General features: G+C 45.4%; 1 protein-coding gene across 4 annotated transcripts in view; it reads right to left on the bottom strand.

Moving 5' to 3' along the window:
• LOC138624368 (PH and SEC7 domain-containing protein 1-like) overlaps positions 1-17,155 on the bottom strand; it is a 41,387-nt gene that overhangs the window by 22,747 nt on the left and 1,485 nt on the right. The window contains exons 1-6 of one of the 4 annotated variants that reach the window (XM_069704510.1): positions 13,961-14,304; positions 11,724-11,918; positions 10,419-10,499; positions 9,452-9,564; positions 9,063-9,121; positions 7,613-7,702 (exon numbers count right to left, since the gene is read on the bottom strand). In XM_069704510.1, the coding sequence (XP_069560611.1) occupies positions 7,613-7,702; positions 9,063-9,121; positions 9,452-9,564; positions 10,419-10,499; positions 11,724-11,918; positions 13,961-14,109 (687 nt within the window). In that variant the 5' untranslated portion in view covers positions 14,110-14,304. Of the gene's footprint in view, positions 1-7,612; positions 7,703-9,062; positions 9,122-9,213; positions 9,231-9,451; positions 9,565-10,418; positions 10,500-11,723; positions 11,919-13,960; positions 14,305-17,155 lie in introns of those variants that run through there. The other 3 variants (XM_069704511.1, XM_069704509.1, XM_069704514.1) reach the window with 3 other exon arrangements.

Here is a 17,155-nt window from a genome sequence, read left to right as displayed (position 1 = left end):
ATTCATTACATGTCCTCATGATTGGAGATTTTTTTTGGGAGGGGGAAGTCAAAAGAAATTGCTGTCTAATGCCCCGCAGCCCAGATGTTGACGACATCTACGACACCTCCCCCCAAAAATTAAACAAAGCGCTTCTCTTGCCTAAAGCCGACCCCGCGCTGGACCACCCGGCCATCCACCCCGACCACCTCATATAAATCATGAGCATGTCAATGAAACGGGGCTCTCTTCAAAGCCGAAGATCTAATTGATGATGGACCCCCAGTGGCCCTCAGTGGTACTGCACTTTAAGGCACTTTCACATTGTCTTCGCTTTTCAGACCCGGAGACTAACGTCCATTTGTGTACACAATCTATGTCATGGCTGACAGGGTCAAACCATCGTTAATGCACTCGTGCTTTCCCTACTGAGAAGAGTCCAAATGCTCTTCTGTATCACATATTCTTTTAAGATCTTATAATAAAAGTCTAATTTGTCGCTGCTGACATCAGGTTGGACATTTTTGGCCTTCGACTGCAAAACCTGCAGCAAGAAGACGACAGCCTGCGACAGGAGGAGGTAGAAAGCTTTGTTGTTCTGCCTTTGTAGCCCTCTCTCCGACAATTACCCGTCCTCCCTTCACTACGTGGGCGGCGGCAGGCTTCAAGCTCGGATCCCAAGAACACCATAAAGGTGCCTCTGAACTACAGAAACGACGACGGCGGGTCACTCGCGGCTGACTGTACGAAAAATTGAACGGGGGGGAGGGGAGACACCTGCTTGGCGAACGCAAACCGAAACCGATAAAAATCCTAATAAGCCTGCGATTCGCGTCACCTGATGCCGTCTGTCATTTCTCCATCTCCTCCATCCCGCTGAATATTTCACATCCACGTCTGAATCTCTCCTTCTGTCCCTCATGGAACGGAGAGTCCAGGCAGCTCGGGGGGAGAGGGGAGAGAGGTGAGAGGGGGCGGGGGGGAGTGCTTCCACAGCCACATGTCTCTGCTGACCTCAGCAGCTGTCTCCTCTCCACACCCCCTGCCTTTCTTTTTTTCCCCACCACATCTCCCCGTGCCCCTTCCCCTTCAGTAGCGCCACATCTCGTATGTATTTTTAGAGTAAAACGGTGTTAAGTTTTTTCCCGATCGATGTCTGTTCCTCTGCAGGTGTTGGGAGAGAGAAAATACGTTTATCTTAAGCGGTTTAAAAAAAAAACAACAACTTGAAAACACGATCTCGTCTTTATTGGTGATTTTTTTTTTCTTTTTTTTCTTGATTTAATGACGCCGATTAAACAATGAAAGAGATGAAAACGGTCTGGGATCCAAATGGACCAAATGTGCACGGCTCCATTTTTCTTGTTCCACTGCAGCACCTACACATCTTTGTTTACTGGCTAGAAAAAGCCAGCTGCACTGTTTTACTTACAGTTGATCTCTCTCAACGATGAAATGCAAAAGCAGCAGAGCGCTGAGCACTCGGCACGACCGACCGGAGGCGGCTGGCCATATTTCATATTTGGTTTTTTTGTCGGCAGAGAGTAAGTCGCTCCAGGAAATCGCGATTTTGTGATCCTAGCAATTAACGACAATATTTGCAGGAGCTTGCAAATTTTTTAAAATTCCTGCAAAAAAAAAAATGCATAAAATATTTCTATGATGTGATGCATGATTATTATCAAAGGAAATGATTACATATTTATTCCTTTATCAGGTAGAGCTTAAAAAAAAAAAAAAGACAATTTTTCTTTCTCAACTTTTGTTTTACGCGAAACGTCCCTTAAAAGCCCGCAAATCACATCTCCGCCGCAAAATCAAACATTATGAATCTGAAGCTGTTCTCGAGCCTCTCGGCTGCAGCTCGAACAAATCCGATGCAACGGAAATGAAGCGCGGCAACGCTGCTGTTCGGAAACCTTCTCAAAATGGCAGCAGGTTTCACTTCAACGAGAGGAAACCGTCTTGTTTTGATGCGAAGGAAAAATCCGTCTTCAGAAAGCAACGCTTTCATCCCAGAAACGGGCTGAAATAATCAACGTGGAAAGAATCTGGGCGTCGTGTCGAGTTCTGGGAGAAGCTGCTCAAACAGAAGCAGACAGCGCTTTTTGGTGGGGACTATTTTCAGCTGCGGATTAATGTGCGTGTGCTCCAGCGAGTGTTTGTGACAGCAGGACGGTGTGTGTGTGTGTGTGTGTGTGTGTGTGTGTGTGTGTGTGTGTGTGTGTGTGTGTGTGTGTGTGTGTGTGTGTGTGTGTGTGTGTGTGTGTTTTTCGACACGAGTTCTCTGCCACAGATATTTCTAAATATATTTCTCATTTAGCGAGTTGTGATTCACCTTAACCTGAAAATGTCCCGCTGACCTGCCGAGTTGGTCATTTTTTTGAATAAAGCAGCGTTACAAGACACACAAGGCTGTACGTAAAGGTGAGCGCACGTGGCTGTGTGACCTTAGACCCCCCCCACGCACGCACACACACACGCACACACACACACGCACACACACACACACACACACACACACGCACACACACACGTGTGACCAGTGTGATCTGTCTTTAGACGTGACCTGCTTGTGTTCGTCCGGGCTGAACCTGCGCAGATTCATCGCCGAGACAGAGAATGATTTTCTTCCATCCTCATTTACAAAAAATAAATAAATAAATAAGTCATCCGTCTTTCCGCCTCACGATCGATGCCGCTGCCTCGCGATCGATAACATCAGTGTTCCTAATTACTTGTGGAGGAACGCGGCCCCGCGTCTGATTGAGCCGTACGACATTTTCATCTCGGCAGAATTTGTTCTCCTGCTCCACTGCCGGCTGCTAACCTACTTCAGCGCATCATTAGCTCCCACTTCAATCTGTAAACCCTGAGCGGCAAAGAGAGAGAGAGGGGGGGAGGGAGGAGGGGAGTATCTCTGAGCCTCACGGCGAAGGAGGAAAGTTTCCTCTAAAGCTGGAGCTCGGGCCGGCAGCCAGATCTTCAGACTCTGCAGGGAGCTGCACAACAGCCACGTTTCCCGAACAAGCTGCCGTACAGGAACGCCGAGCTGTGAAGGGTGAACGGCGCACTGCGGCCAAGAGTTTCTCTTATTAGTAAAATGCTGAGACGCTCATCGGTCGTGAAAAAGTGCTGTTATGAACTCTGTGACAGACACGAGGAAATAAATAGATGGATTATAAAAGTGAACAGTATGGACAGTATGATCTCAAGTTTACACATTTGCAGCTCAACTTCCATGTTTCTTCTTATTTTCTGACATATTTTTTTTTAAAATCATTTTCAAACATTGACTGGATATAAAAGTGTTTGTAGCTTCAGGTCTGTAAAATGGTTCCGATGCAGAAGTGTCTTCAGCTGTAATACCGCCGAGTGCCACTAGAGGTCGGTTCCAAAAAGCCTCCGGCTCCATAGACTCCCATTCAACTTCTCTCATCAAATACAAAGTCAATAACATTTCTTCACAAGTTCTAGTTATTTTCTTTTTTGAAATGTAAAACAGGTCGATTCACACCTGATCGAGCACCTTCGTCACCCACATTCTCCTTATTTATCTTTTTATTTTCATGCCATGCAATAAAAAAAATCCTGAGTATAAAGACGCTAATTTTGACGTATCACTCCGATGTGGATGAAAGTGTGAAGGAAGCGGGTTGTGAAGCCGAAAGCTTTACACACTGTCGTTGGTGAGATTGCTCCGTTCTGCCGGTCCATTGTGGCGGTAATAGGAAACATATCAGAGGGTTTAATCAAAAGACGGCTGAACTGGTGAGAAAGAAGCCGAGTTGAGAGGGAATAATTGAGAGAGAGGAGGAGTCGGGGGCAGCCCAGAGTCACCGAGGAGCATAAAGCCATAAAAACAAGACAAAGAAAGGCAGAGAGGAGCTAATTGATGATGAAAGAGGGAGCTCGGTCCACCTGAGGGAGACGGTGGGAACATGTCGTGGGAATGCGAAGCACTCCTCTCGTTATTTTCCGGGCTACCAGGCAGCTCGTTTCTGTTTTAGCCACGGGGCCCCGAGGCTCAGAAGGACTGCAGAGTTTCCTGCTCCTCACGGTGAAGCTGCAGCACCATCTTCAATAATCTCGTTATGATGGATCTCTTTTTCTTTTTTTTTTAAATGCACAAATGCGTCCAGAATGTCAAACAATTGTGCTTTATTTAATATAACAAGGCGAGTGGATGGGCCTGTTGAACACAAAGCTTCTCTATGAAGTGACTGTTGACATGTATTGTTGGGAAGTCAATTAAACGACCACAAAGACGCACGAGATGTTGTTGTTTTTTCACGTCTGTGGTGACAATATTTTCCCAAATTTTTGGAAGCGTTTGAAACATAAAAGTCTTTGAAAAAGTTGCTGAAAAAAAGTCTTAATGTGAAGCAGGTCTAATGTTTATCATGTTCTCGACACGAAGCACAGCTGAAACTGAATTAGTTTAAAGTATGAGGGAGAGCGAGTCTGAGCTGACGCATGAATACGGTGAAATTATGAATAAAATGTGACAACGGTGCATCATCTTGAAAACGACTTGTTTTTAACAGTTTATTTTTTAGAGTGTATGAGCAGATTTCTGCTCCAAATTTCATACCAATCCCCTCGGGGATTAATAAAGTGTATAAAATCAAAATAAAAAAAAATCCAATAGTTGTTGAGACATTTCAGTGAGGACCAAAGCGGAGGACCGACCACCAGTCATACAACCACGTCTGTTTCTGTATTATTATATTGAGTTGTATTGCTCGTATTAATGTGCATACAGCATGTGGAAAACACGACAATCTATAACATCAGTTTAGATATCAAACGTAAACCCAGATATGAAAATGATCAGCCAGCAAACAAAGAACCAAACATGTTCTGGATAAAAGGGTAAAGGAGGGATTATTTTTCTACCTGGATGAAAACCTAATAAAACCAAGAGACACAGAGAGGAAACATGGCGGATAAATTACAGAAAAAGGAAACGAGCTCTGCGTGTGGAACATTCGGTCGGACATGCAGCACACGCGTGTGCTGAAGACGAGACAGTGAAGGATCCCTCCGGCTCTTTCCTAACGCACTTACAGCACATATACAAAACACAGATACCAGACACGGAGGGGGGAAATGGGAAAGTAAGAAAATGAGCGGAGGAAATGAGGGATACATGGATGGAGGTGGGGGTGGAGGTGGAGGGAGGTTGAAGTCATTTCGTAGCAGGAAATGATGGAGCGTAACAGAGAACATGGGAGGACGGGGTAATAAAAAGGAGAAGCACCAGCTGGTCGTCAGGACGGAATCTGATCAAAATTACGACTTTGGAAATAAAGACGGTGTCTTTTCCTGATGAGTTGACCTCCATCAACCTGCAACAACTGCACCAGCGGGCAAGTTAACGCTGACCGAGCGGAAACCCGTTATGACCTCATGACATTTTGGAAGTCACCATTTATTTAATTTTTTGCCAGAAGTGACCATATTTGGACGAACTCAGGAGAAGGACGCTATGCCCCGCCCACCTATACTGGGAAACTGGCGCCCCAGGGATGTCAATCAAACCAGACACCCCCCCCTAAAACATAGCTCTCTCTGAGGCCTGGTGTCTGATTAATGACGACTGTGGATTTTGTTTTTCATTGTAATTTCACTATTTTCACTTTTAAGCTGTTTCTTGTTTTATTCAGGACAGTCGAGGCTATCCAAACACCAAGAGATCTATTTATATTTGATAATACTGAGGGATTTTGTATATTAGCCTTTATATCAAGGAAAACAACAATTCCATCAAGAAAAAAATAAAATTTCATCTCGTAACGATAACGATTATTAAATTTAATGCAACTTTAAAGTCTGTTATCTCTGCAACGCTTCGTTATACAGACGAGGCGTGGACATTTCTGGAAAGCACAAGTCGTGCAGTTTCATAAAATATCTGCATCTCTCTGATTAATACACGATGCGCAAATTACCTGAGAAGAAGCGGTGGGAATTTAGACGCAATTTGCGTCCGTCGGGTTAAATTGTCGTCCACGTGAAGGTCTTCACAGAAAACTATTATTATTTAAATGTTTTTAGCTTGATGTTAACGAGTGAGATCCAAACAACCCGAGGAGAGGAGACAAAGGGAAGAAGGAGAAAAGATAAGCCGACAGCGGAGATGACGGGTCAGCTGTGATGGAGGCCGGAAGAAAAACAGAGAGAGAGCAGAACAGGGTGGAGGTGAAAGAGTGGAGAGAAAAAGGTGGCGGAGAGACATGAACACGGTCGACACGAGGAGAGCCAGCAGGCGCAACAATTAGGGAGTCGGAGGAGAGGGAGGAGAGGGAGGAGAGAGAGAGAGAGAGAGAGAGGAGAGGAGAGAGAGGAGAGGGAGGAGAGGGATGAGAGGGAGGAGAGAGAGGGAGGAGAGAGAGGAGAGAGAGGAGAGGGAGGAGAGGGAGGAGAGGGAGGAGAAGAAGGAGAGGGAGGAGAGGGAGGAGAGAGAGGAGAGGGAGGAGAAGAAGGAGAGGGAGGAGCGGGAGGAGAGGGAGGAGAGAGAGGAGAAGAAGGAGAGGGAGGAGAGGGAGGAGAGAGAGGAGAAGAAGGAGAGGGAGGAGAGGGAGGAGAGAGAGGAGAAGAAGGAGAGGGGTGAGTGAGAGGAGAGAGAGGAGAAGAAGGAGAGGGAGGAGAGGGGTGAGAGAGAGGAGAAGAAGAAGAGGGAGGAGAGGGGTGAGAGAGAGGAGAGAGAGGAGAAGAAGGAGAGGGAGGAGAGGGATGAGAGAGAGGAGAGAGAGGAGAAGAAGGAGAGGTTTTGGGGCTGCGGGGTAAGAAAGAATAGAGAGAGTGAGAATAAAGGAGAAGGCCTGATTAAAAAGGCGTAAATAAAACAGCTAATGCAGGACTCGTTGTGTCTCCGTGTCCTCTCGCTGGCGGCCATGCGGCCGCAGCACGGACGCCGTCTGCCCTGAACAACGACCTCAGCTTTTCATTTCAGAGTGCCTTCCCGTCATTCTCTCCCTCGTGCATTATAAATTTCCCGCATTACAACTTGTTGACTGGCCCCCGCGGGCGTATCGACGGACCACTCTGGCAGACCAGACTCTATCAGCGCCATCATCATTAGGAGACAGTCAACCCGGTGAGGCTGGCGGTCTGAACCTCGTCTGACGGGCTGCACCGTATATCGCAACCGAGCTCAACCGGTTTAGACTAATAGGCTAATCTAATGCTGCATAAATCATGCACAGATTACCCCCCCCCCCCACCACCACCACCACCCCTCCAGCGTCTTGCTCCCCATCGTCTCCGGATCACACAACAATGAGTCCTCCAGCGCCGCGCCGTAGCCGGAGCGTAACCAGGAAGTGGCGGGCCCAGGCAGGCCTCTGATTGGAGGCCTCCAGAGATCAGGCCGACGCCAGCTGGCAGCGAGCGCGGCCCAGACAGCCAGGCTCGGTGCACAGATATGAGGGACAATACAGGGCTGGCACACGCCGCCTCGCTCTCATTTGGGGATGTGTGTGTGTGTGTGTGTGTGTGTGTGTGTGTGTGTGTGTGTGTGTGTGTGTGTGTGTGTGTGTGTGTGTGTGTGTGTGTGTGTGTGTGTGTGTGTGTGTGTGTGTGTGTGTGTGTGTGTGTGTGTGCTATTTTCGACTTGAGAGTAGCTTACTTTGAGCAGATCTTTGGGAAAATCTTGGCCGTCGTTCAGTCCTTCCAGGTTGCCAACGAACTGCGTGCATGACATCCTCTTCCCAATGTTCTGGAAGAAGAGTAGAAAATTAATTTGAATATTAATTCACACACACACACACACACACACACACACACACACACACACACACACACACACACACACACACACACACACACACACACACACACACACACACTCCTCCTGCTCTGTATTTAACACACACACTTCCCGAAGTCCGTCTATGCTGCTCATGGCGACTTGAAACAGCCTGAAATGTCGTTTACTGTTGAATCGATGAACTCCAATAATAGTCTCTATTTTTTTTAAAGCACAATGAATTATGAGCTAAACATACTTAAAATTTTAATCATCCAAAAAGAAGCAGATGATGATGATTAATAATAAATACTGTCGCTGGAGAATCGCAGTGGAAATGTTTTTATGTGTTTGGACAGAAAAGCTGGTGACGATGATGATGATGATGAAGATGATGAATCTTTTAATGCTACTTATGTTTAAATAACATTTCAGAAGTTTGGCTTCTACAGATTTCCTTTTAGTATCAGGATTAAACACTTGAAATATAAATGAACTTAAAATGTTAGAGTAAGAACTATTTTCAAGTTTGTTTTTGAAACAAGTGAAGACATTGAGGAAAAGATTTTTACAGATTTTCAGGAATTCAAACTGACATGCAACAATTATTTTGTTAAAAAAACATTTATATCTCTAAAATTAAGTTATAAAACATGTTTTTAATGTCTGCACTGTTTCAGGCCCCTTATCTCCAATTTTCAAATTATATTCAGTTAAATTATTTCACTACTCAACAATAATTACAGTTTCAACAGTTTTCCTAATCAAGTTATCATTGAAATGTAAAAAAAAAGGAAAAGAATATTTTCATCTTTTCTTGGTTTTTATATCATATGTACCATAAATCTTTAAAAAGTGACAGCCCGTCTCTCGTCATAATATTCACAACGAGCAGCGCACCGATGGCAACGGACACACAAAAAAAAGGTCAAATTTAAATCTGTTAAAAGACGCTGAAACTTTCCCTGTAAGAGCTGATCCTCAATCCCGTCACTCTGATAGCCACTTTAATTAATCATTCATCCGCTGAGCTGCGCTATCACAGAGAAGAGCAGCCAGTGGCCCAGATTTGCATAGGAAAGCTCCGAGTGCAGCAGCGAGCAGATTAATGGCGGCTGGAAAGAACCTGCAGATCCACATCAGCTGGAGATCCGTCTTATATTCCCAAAACTGAACCGTTAATCAAAAAAAAAAAAAAAAAGGGGCCTTTTGATGTGAGTTCTTAAAAAACTTCTCTTTTTCTTTTGTTTATCGTCAGTGAGCGCTCTCGATGTACAGCAGCTCCTCTTCTTACACGTCCACACACACACGCCAACACACGCCTACTTACCTGACCGTGTAGATCGGTGTTGAGCAGCATCAGCGCGCAGGTGAGCGTGTGAACTGCATCTAGAGTGGAAAACAGCGTCAGCGCGCTCTGCAAAATGACTCATCCTCACTTTAGCCACTTAGTTTTGCTTTTCAATTTGCATATACTGTACCTAACTGCATGGTGATACTGTATGAAATAAAAAAAAAATAAAAGCATGTTTACTTTTTGTGATTCTAACGTAAAGAATGGTGTTTTATTTAAATAATCTGTATGATAGCTTTTACTGGCCGTGCGCTACGGTCATAACATATCAGATTAAGAAAACTATTAAAATATGTTGATATGTGGGGGGTGGTGAATCTTCCATTGCTGCCAGTGAGAACACCTCCCTCCAGCCCCGCCCTTACCCTCTGATGGGATGACTTTCGTGTTGCAGTCCATGTAACGCCTTGAAAAGTGTGACAGCACCCTCTCCCTCTCCTGAGTCTCCCCCATCAGGGCGAACTGCCTGAGGAAGGTCCTGCGGCACAAACACAGAGCCAGCAGACGGTTACCAAACAGCAAAACTGGTCACAGATTTAGAGATGACCTGTTTTAAAATGTTAGGAGGATTACAGTGCATATACATCCAGTCTCACATTAGTAATATTTAATTCAATTTTAATTCAATTTTATTTATATAGCGCCAAATCACAACACAGGTTATTTCATGGCACTTAACACATTAAAGTCCTTACAAGCAATATACAGAGAATACCAAGAATTCAACAATTCCCACATAAGCTAGGAGGGAAAAACTCCTCTTTAAGGGAGAAAAACCTCCGACAGAGGGAAGAAAAAACTCCCTTTTAACAGGAAGAAACCTCCAACAGAAGGAAGGAAAAACTGCAGATCTAAAAACACAGTCAGTTGTTGCTCAAAATAAATATCAATATAAATGCTGTTCCAACAATATGAGGTGAGCAGATTTTTTTTTTAAATAAATAAATCAGAATAAAACAAATTAATTGTGAACCTAAATCTGAATAAATTCAAAGAATACAATTTGAAACATCTGTTAGAGAATAAACACAAAAATTCACTGAATGCTTATAATTACTTCCTAAAGATACAGTTATAACTGTCGTCATTTCAAATGCAATGCCATAGCTGTCCTCTAGAGGGCAGTGTACACCAGCAGAGAGCATCCACTCCTGCCTGTCAGTATTGAGACATCAAAAGTGACGGTTTTCCTTCAAATTTAGGCCAATTCAAAGTCACCATGACACAGAGGAAAGGACTTTACATGTTTTTAATCCAAACAATTTATGGCTTGTGCTAAAAATAGCTTGCAGGGAACTTCACTGTCTGCTTCTGTCTACTGTGTTTTCTTACCGCAGTGCTTGGTCGAGAACGAGACCTGTAAAATTGAAGAAACTCAGATACTCCTCTGCAACCATGCGGCTGAAGTCATTACTGCAGACAAACAAACAAATATAAAACAACGTTTTAAGTGGGGATGTGAAAACAGAAAATCAACATAGGAGGGAGGAGATGAAAAACAAAGAAACTAAAGAGACCATTAAAGCATTAAAATGTCCAAATGATGTCTTCGCCAGCTCAGTGAATGGCCTCAGTTTGGGCTGTCAGGCAGTCAGTCAGTGTGTACTGGTGCGCTCAGCTTGAGATGCAGACCGGAGGCCAAAAAAAAAATAAAAAAAAATAAATATATATATATATATATAGAGAGAGAGAGAGAGAGAAGAAGGAGAAAGGGGGGAGATTCCCAGGGTGCATCTGTCAAAAAGTGAGGAAACTCTTTAATCCCAAATTCTTTCTCATCAGCGCGACAGACTGACGGGCTGATCGAGCAGAGGAAGAATGCAGATCCGCTAAAAAACACGGCGCTTTGTCGGCAGAATGTAAAAAGTAAGTACAGTAAAACGTGCAGAATGTGTGCGCCGCTCGATTAGCATTCATTAAATAAACATAAGATGCAGCAGAAAGGAGCCGTTTCCAACAACATGCAAATCACAGCACAGTTGGAAATCACACACTGCACTTCAGTGCATACTTATGAGCAGCAGCGGGACTTCCTGATTGATGGTAGACGTGGTAGTAGTTGTTAACGGCATGTATTACATGTGTAAGCCATTATTTGCGGCTTGGTGCATTGAAGAGTATGACGTCATCACAAGGTTGTTGTGCACATATCGGCTCCTACTCAGCGCTCTCAGAGTTAGCGGCGATTGCTAACAAGTTTAGCGACAGGTGGTTGCTATGGCTGCTTGCTAAATCGTTGAGTGCGGTTGCTATGGGGAGGCAACTGTCTGTGTTTAGAGGGTGGTAAATATGGTTTTCCATGTAGTCGCTAAGGTGTTCCAAAGTGTTGCTACGGTGTTTCTAGGGTTACTGCAGTGGTTGCTATGCAGCTCTGGGAGGTTGCTAAGCCTCGTTTTTTGTTTTGTTTTTGCGAGTGAGTTGGTGCCAGTGTCCTCAGGGTGATGTCCGGGTGTTGGTAGGCGGTCGTCGGGGTGTTCAGGATTGGCAACGAGAGAAAGCAACAGAATATATTACATAATGTGCAGGAGCATGAATACAATATGTGCACTTTAACCCAAAACTTCTCAGAACTTTACTTTGGGGATTTCCAGACACTAAGACTTCCCCCCACATCACAAGGCCCGACGAGCAGCTCACTTTTTGCTGAGGTGGCGCGCCACGTCCGACTTCCTGAATCCGTCCAAGTTGAAGAGACGTTTGGCGAGGCGCTTGGCGGCCGCCACGTCTGCGCGGTGGCTGCCGTTGGTGAGGGTTTCGCTGCTGCCCAGACCCAGACGGTCGCTGAGGTCCTGGTCCAGCTCGGAGTCTGTCGCCAGGCGGGCCTTCTCCCTGCTGAGAGTTGGGGGGGGGGGGGGGGTCAGAGGTTGAAGACACAGCAGAGAGAAAGTGTGGATTAGAATCAGGTGCTGAGAAACAGATGGACAGAAAGAGGTAATATATGTAAAGGAAGGGAGAGACAGGAAATGAAAGACTTTAGGAGACAAAGAGGAGAAACTGACAGAAACTGGTAAATAATTTAAAAAAGAACGGTGAAAAAAAAGAGCATAGAAGGAGGACAAGAATGAATAATAGTGATATAAAACCTCCAGAATATCAATTATTCAATAATACTAACATCTGATTTTGTGCTTAAATTATAAGGTCCCAGCTGTTATTAATGAAGTCAAGAATACCAAAATACATAAAGGGGAGATGAAAACATGAAAAGAAAGGTAAGTATCTGTTAAAAAGAATTAAAAAAAACATGATGAATGGTGAGAGGATGGAAGGATAATGTGAGAGGACAGAAATGAATGAGTGTCAATATAAACAGAGCAGATTTAATTTTATATTCAAACATAACACGCGGTGTGATTATCAAACAGCTGCGTTCAAAAATCTCCTCTTTTGCTGGCTTCTTTGCTTTTTTCCGTTATCACTTCCCTAATTAAGCCCCTTCAGAGCATCAGGCAGTTCAGAAGAGCAAACCTTATTACATCTGAATTATTCCGTGATAATAACTTAAGCATGTTATGTCACGCTAAGATAAAAAAAAAAAAAAAAAAAGAAGAGGACTCATTTCCAGCTTCTGCTAAAAGTAAGGACGACAGAAACGAGGTCTCCCGAGTTCATTCACTAAAAAAATCCAACATGACGGTGACTCTTTTGTTTTTTTTGGGCGTCGAGAGCCGTGCGACTCATTTTGGTCGCAGAAAAAATAACAATGAACGGTCCGGCAGCCCAGAATCCAAAAAGCCACAAACACTTCCTGAAGGAGGCGAGCTCTCATTTTGGATTTTTATTCTCGACATGAGGAGCGAGCCAAGAAAAAAAAAAAACACCACAGTCCCACGGCTTTGCTTCTCCCTTTCTCACATCTACATCACACAGCACATGAGTCAACACAAATCACAGCAGAGAAAACAGTCATTAATAACACAAGCTCGCTGGTAAAGAAAGCCACGAGGGGTCAAAAGGTCAGCGGCGGCTTCACAGAGTACACAGAGGATCAAGACAAAGAGTCAACAGCCAGGTAGTATAGAGTTTAGCGTGTTGGCATGCTCACGATTGCTAATTTGCAGTGAACACAGAAGAGCTGCAGCTGAAGGAGATTTCATTATTTATTTAAGACATTTAGGCATCAATCAAAGAATTGGACAAATGACGCTGGTGCCAAAGAATAAAAGTTAAAAGATCACTAAAGGTTATCCTGCGGGGAAATAAAGTACATTTCAGAGGAATATATTTAATAGCTGTTAAGAAATTCTTAAAAGGGGGTTCATCCTCTGAGGAACATGTACATCTAGATCTAAAGATCTCTGCAAATACAAACGATAGTTGTTGAGAAATGTTGATAAAAAGGCATTTTTAAACTTAAAAAAGGAGCTACAGGAAAGGGATCATCATCTGGAAGCAAAGGTCATGTCTTCAAATTGTCAAAATCTGATTTATAATCTGGGAACCATGAACGTCTGTACAAGGTTTGGTGCCAGACCATTGACTAGATATTGACAGATAGATGTTGGGATACTTTTAACTGAAGAATGTAAACACTGATCTGCTGGTCATCCTAGAATAAAGGAAAAAGTGCAGGAATCAGGGTTTATCCTCTGGGGAACATGCAGGTTTGGGGAATATTCACAGCAATCCAAACAAGAGCTGATGCAAAATGTCCCTCTGGACTAATGAACGAAGACACCGCCGTCCCGTCAGCATGCGGAACAAACAGCTCGGTGAGGACACGTTAACACGGAGGCCTTTGGGTTCAGTGGTAAACTGGATGAACACTTTTCCTTCTGGATAACAATAATAATAATTAAAAAAAGCTCTTCAAATCCTCATATTGTCCACAACATGCCCGACAGGTGAGACGGGTTCCTGGCTGGGTGACATACCTGTGGCAGGACCGCCTACTAGTCAAACACCTCTCCTCCCCGGCTGCAGATGAATCCCGACAGCAGAAGACCGCCGGCATCGCCTGAACGTCGCCCCGCCGGCAGCTGCCGAACCCTCTCCTCCCTCTCGCCTCGTAACCCGAACGCATCGCCGTACGGTCCCCGAACGCACCGCGGAGAAACACCTGTAGTCGCTCCAGAGAGGCCGGCAGAGTTCGACGCTTTCCAGATCCTTCATGGGTTCCACTCTTTTCACTTTTCCTCCACTTTCTTTCTCTCTCTCCGGGTGTTTGCTGTCATTTGATCTTCACAGCGAGCTTCCTTCTCCCCCACCTCCTCCTTCTCCCCCACCTCCTCCCTCACAAAGTAAAAAAAAAGAGCTGTTTGTCCAGCAATGCCTCTCCTTCTCTATCTTTTCCAGTCAGTCTGTTTGCTGTTGTTTCTCGTCCCTCTTTTCACTCCTCCCCCTACCTCCCTCCCTTTCCCTCCCTCCCTTTCCCTCCCTCCTTTTCCCTCCCTCCTTTTCCCTCCCTGCTCCACTGTGTAAACTCTCAGTCCCGTGCTGACCTTGGATTCGAAGCATGGCATGAGACTTGGCTCTTGCCTGAAAGTCTCCCTCCCTCCTCCTACCCTCCATTCATTCCTCTCTCTCTCTCTGGATCTCTTATTACACCGAGTCAGCATATCCATCCTTTGGGCGTTGTACGAATTCTAGTCCACCTTGTTTCTGTTCTGAGCTTTCTTTTTTTTACACACCGACAAAGCTACGAGGTGTCGGGTTTAAACTGGATCTCCACTGGGTGTTTCCCCTTCGAGCCCTGAACGCCCCGAGGCAAAAGAAGAGTTTTCAACGTCTGTGGAGCTTTGTTTACTAAGCACACGCTTCATCTGGGCCTGCAGGACCGTTCATAATGTAGATCTGTAGTTCGGGGCGCCGCCACCTGTTGGCGTCGTCTCATCGAGGAGCTTTCGCACAATGGCGAGAGGTCCTGAGAGAATTCCCTCTGCTTTAACGGAGGTCCGCGTATAATTGAGCCCTTTTTTTCTCAGTCCACCGGGCAGCTCGGCAACAATGAGCCACTGTGTTGTGGTAAGAGGCCGTCTGAAAAGGGTGATGTGAGGAGGGAGGAGGAGGAGGAAGAGGAGGAAGCGGAGGGCGAGGGGAGGGAAAAATTCCAACTTTTATCAAAAGTACACGACAGGCTGTTGGAGATATTTGCCTCCTCGTCTCTCTTCAGGGCGGTTTGTAAAAAAAGTGCAATAAGATCAGCGGCAGGCGAACGTTCACCTTCACGGTTCGTTTTACTGGAGTTTCTAGCCAAGAAAAATCCGAGCCAAAAACTAAACGGCCAGTTCACGTTTATGTAAAAGGTTTTTCAAAATTTCAACATGAATCAGCTGAAACTCGAGACTGGATTCCTTTCTTGGACACACACACACACACACACACACACACACACACACACACACACATACAGTGCTGCTCACTTTTATCAAAACAGCACCTGGCAGTGTGATTGTTGTTCTCTCCTGCCATCTAGTGGCCACGGAGGCGTCGGTGCAGTCGCTCCACCTCTGCAGTGCTGTCACACTAAGTTAGGGTGACATTCAGGGAGCCGGGCCACCTCACAAACACACACAAACACCACACGCACACACACACCGCCGCACAAAAACACTCAGCTGCAGGAGGAGAGAGATTTGTGACACGGTTCGTCTGTCACTCGTCTTTTGCAGGCAGGTTTTTATTTCTGCTGGCGGAGGGATGTCACAGAGACGAAGGATTTCAGGGAGGAAGTAAAGTAAAGAATTGTTGCAGGTGGGAGTCTGTGGAGAGGCGAAATTAAGTCTGCGGGACTCCAACTGTCAAGGTGAGTCCCCTCAGTGCTGCAGCAGCCATCTGCCTCTGTGTAACATGCCTACAGCGCACACACACACACACACACACACACACACACACACACACACACACACACACACACACACACACACTGGCAGACAGCAGAGGGACCACAGGCGGCCTTCTAACGACCTTCACTCGGCTGCTCGGCTCCAGAATAGCACTGCAGCACCGCTCTGCACAAGGAGAACGACGCAGACGGAGACCATCGCTCGTCTGGAGTCTGACAGACGTCCATTAGCGGAGCTCTGACCTCCGAGAGGAGCCGATCACAACGACATTAATACTGAATTAACATCAGAAACTTGACATTTGTAACTGCTTATCAACAGTTTACGTAAAAGATTCCCACGAGATGGGTTTTACTGAGCTGATGATGACAATATTCAGCTGAAAGCTTGGCAGAATAATTAGATGGATGACTGAGTGACTTTGTCTTCATTCAACAATCAAAACCTGAACTCGCCTGCGTTATTCAGCTGTCAACACTGCATCACTTCCTAAAAACAGAACATTTAAAAGTCTGGACAGCAAACAAACCGCTTGAAATCAGATCCAAAAACCACATCTGGAGGTTTGAAATGTGATTCCCAATCAGATTTCTAGTCTCAGTCTGGACGCTCTGCCGGCTCAGATCGGATTTCCTTGCGTCACACAATGATGATGTCACTTCCAGAGAGACGGAGAGAGTAGCGTCTAGACCTGTCAGAGATTGAAGGTTTTTGGTGTCACGGAGTGCTAAAAAAAGATCAACAGTCCCCGGACGGACGCACAAATGAATTGTCTGCTGCCACCAGCGTAGCTGCACGTACGCCGTTACCGCAGCAACCAACGCAGACAAGTCGGTGATGTGTGGAAACGCCAAATCTGATCCGCTCACTTGCAAAATAACAGCCGCGATAGAGAACACAAAACGCCCAGAAGTATGTGGACGGAAAGAAGTTTGTCTTCTTTTATTTTGCGTTATTTATTGAGCGTGCAGGAATGATTTCGTGTTATTGATAGCGCTCTGACACCTACTGACGGTGTGCGTTTAATTAAACCCCCGTATGAGCGTTAAACCACAAGCATTAACGCTCCATTAACGCGCACCCTCCTCTCCTCTGGTTTTAGGCTGCCCGCCAGGTTTTATTTGGATCCCGGCGATGCTCCGGGGATTTTCTGCCTTTCAGCCACAAGAGCATTAGAAGAGCTCCGGCACTGATGTTGGCCGATAACACAGCGAGGTCAGGACTCTGTGCGGCCGGTCAAGTTCTGGGACGAGCGTTTCTGCAGGGACACGGCTCAGTTTATCT

The sequence above is a fragment of the Brachyistius frenatus genome, unplaced genomic scaffold (genome assembly GCF_029030835.1).
Source record: "Brachyistius frenatus isolate BFR_SWC_R1_liver_20210118 unplaced genomic scaffold, ASM2903083v1 Contig_51, whole genome shotgun sequence".
Taxonomy (NCBI): domain Eukaryota; kingdom Metazoa; phylum Chordata; class Actinopteri; family Embiotocidae; genus Brachyistius; species Brachyistius frenatus.
This window is presented reverse-complemented; position numbering and strand designations above follow the sequence as displayed.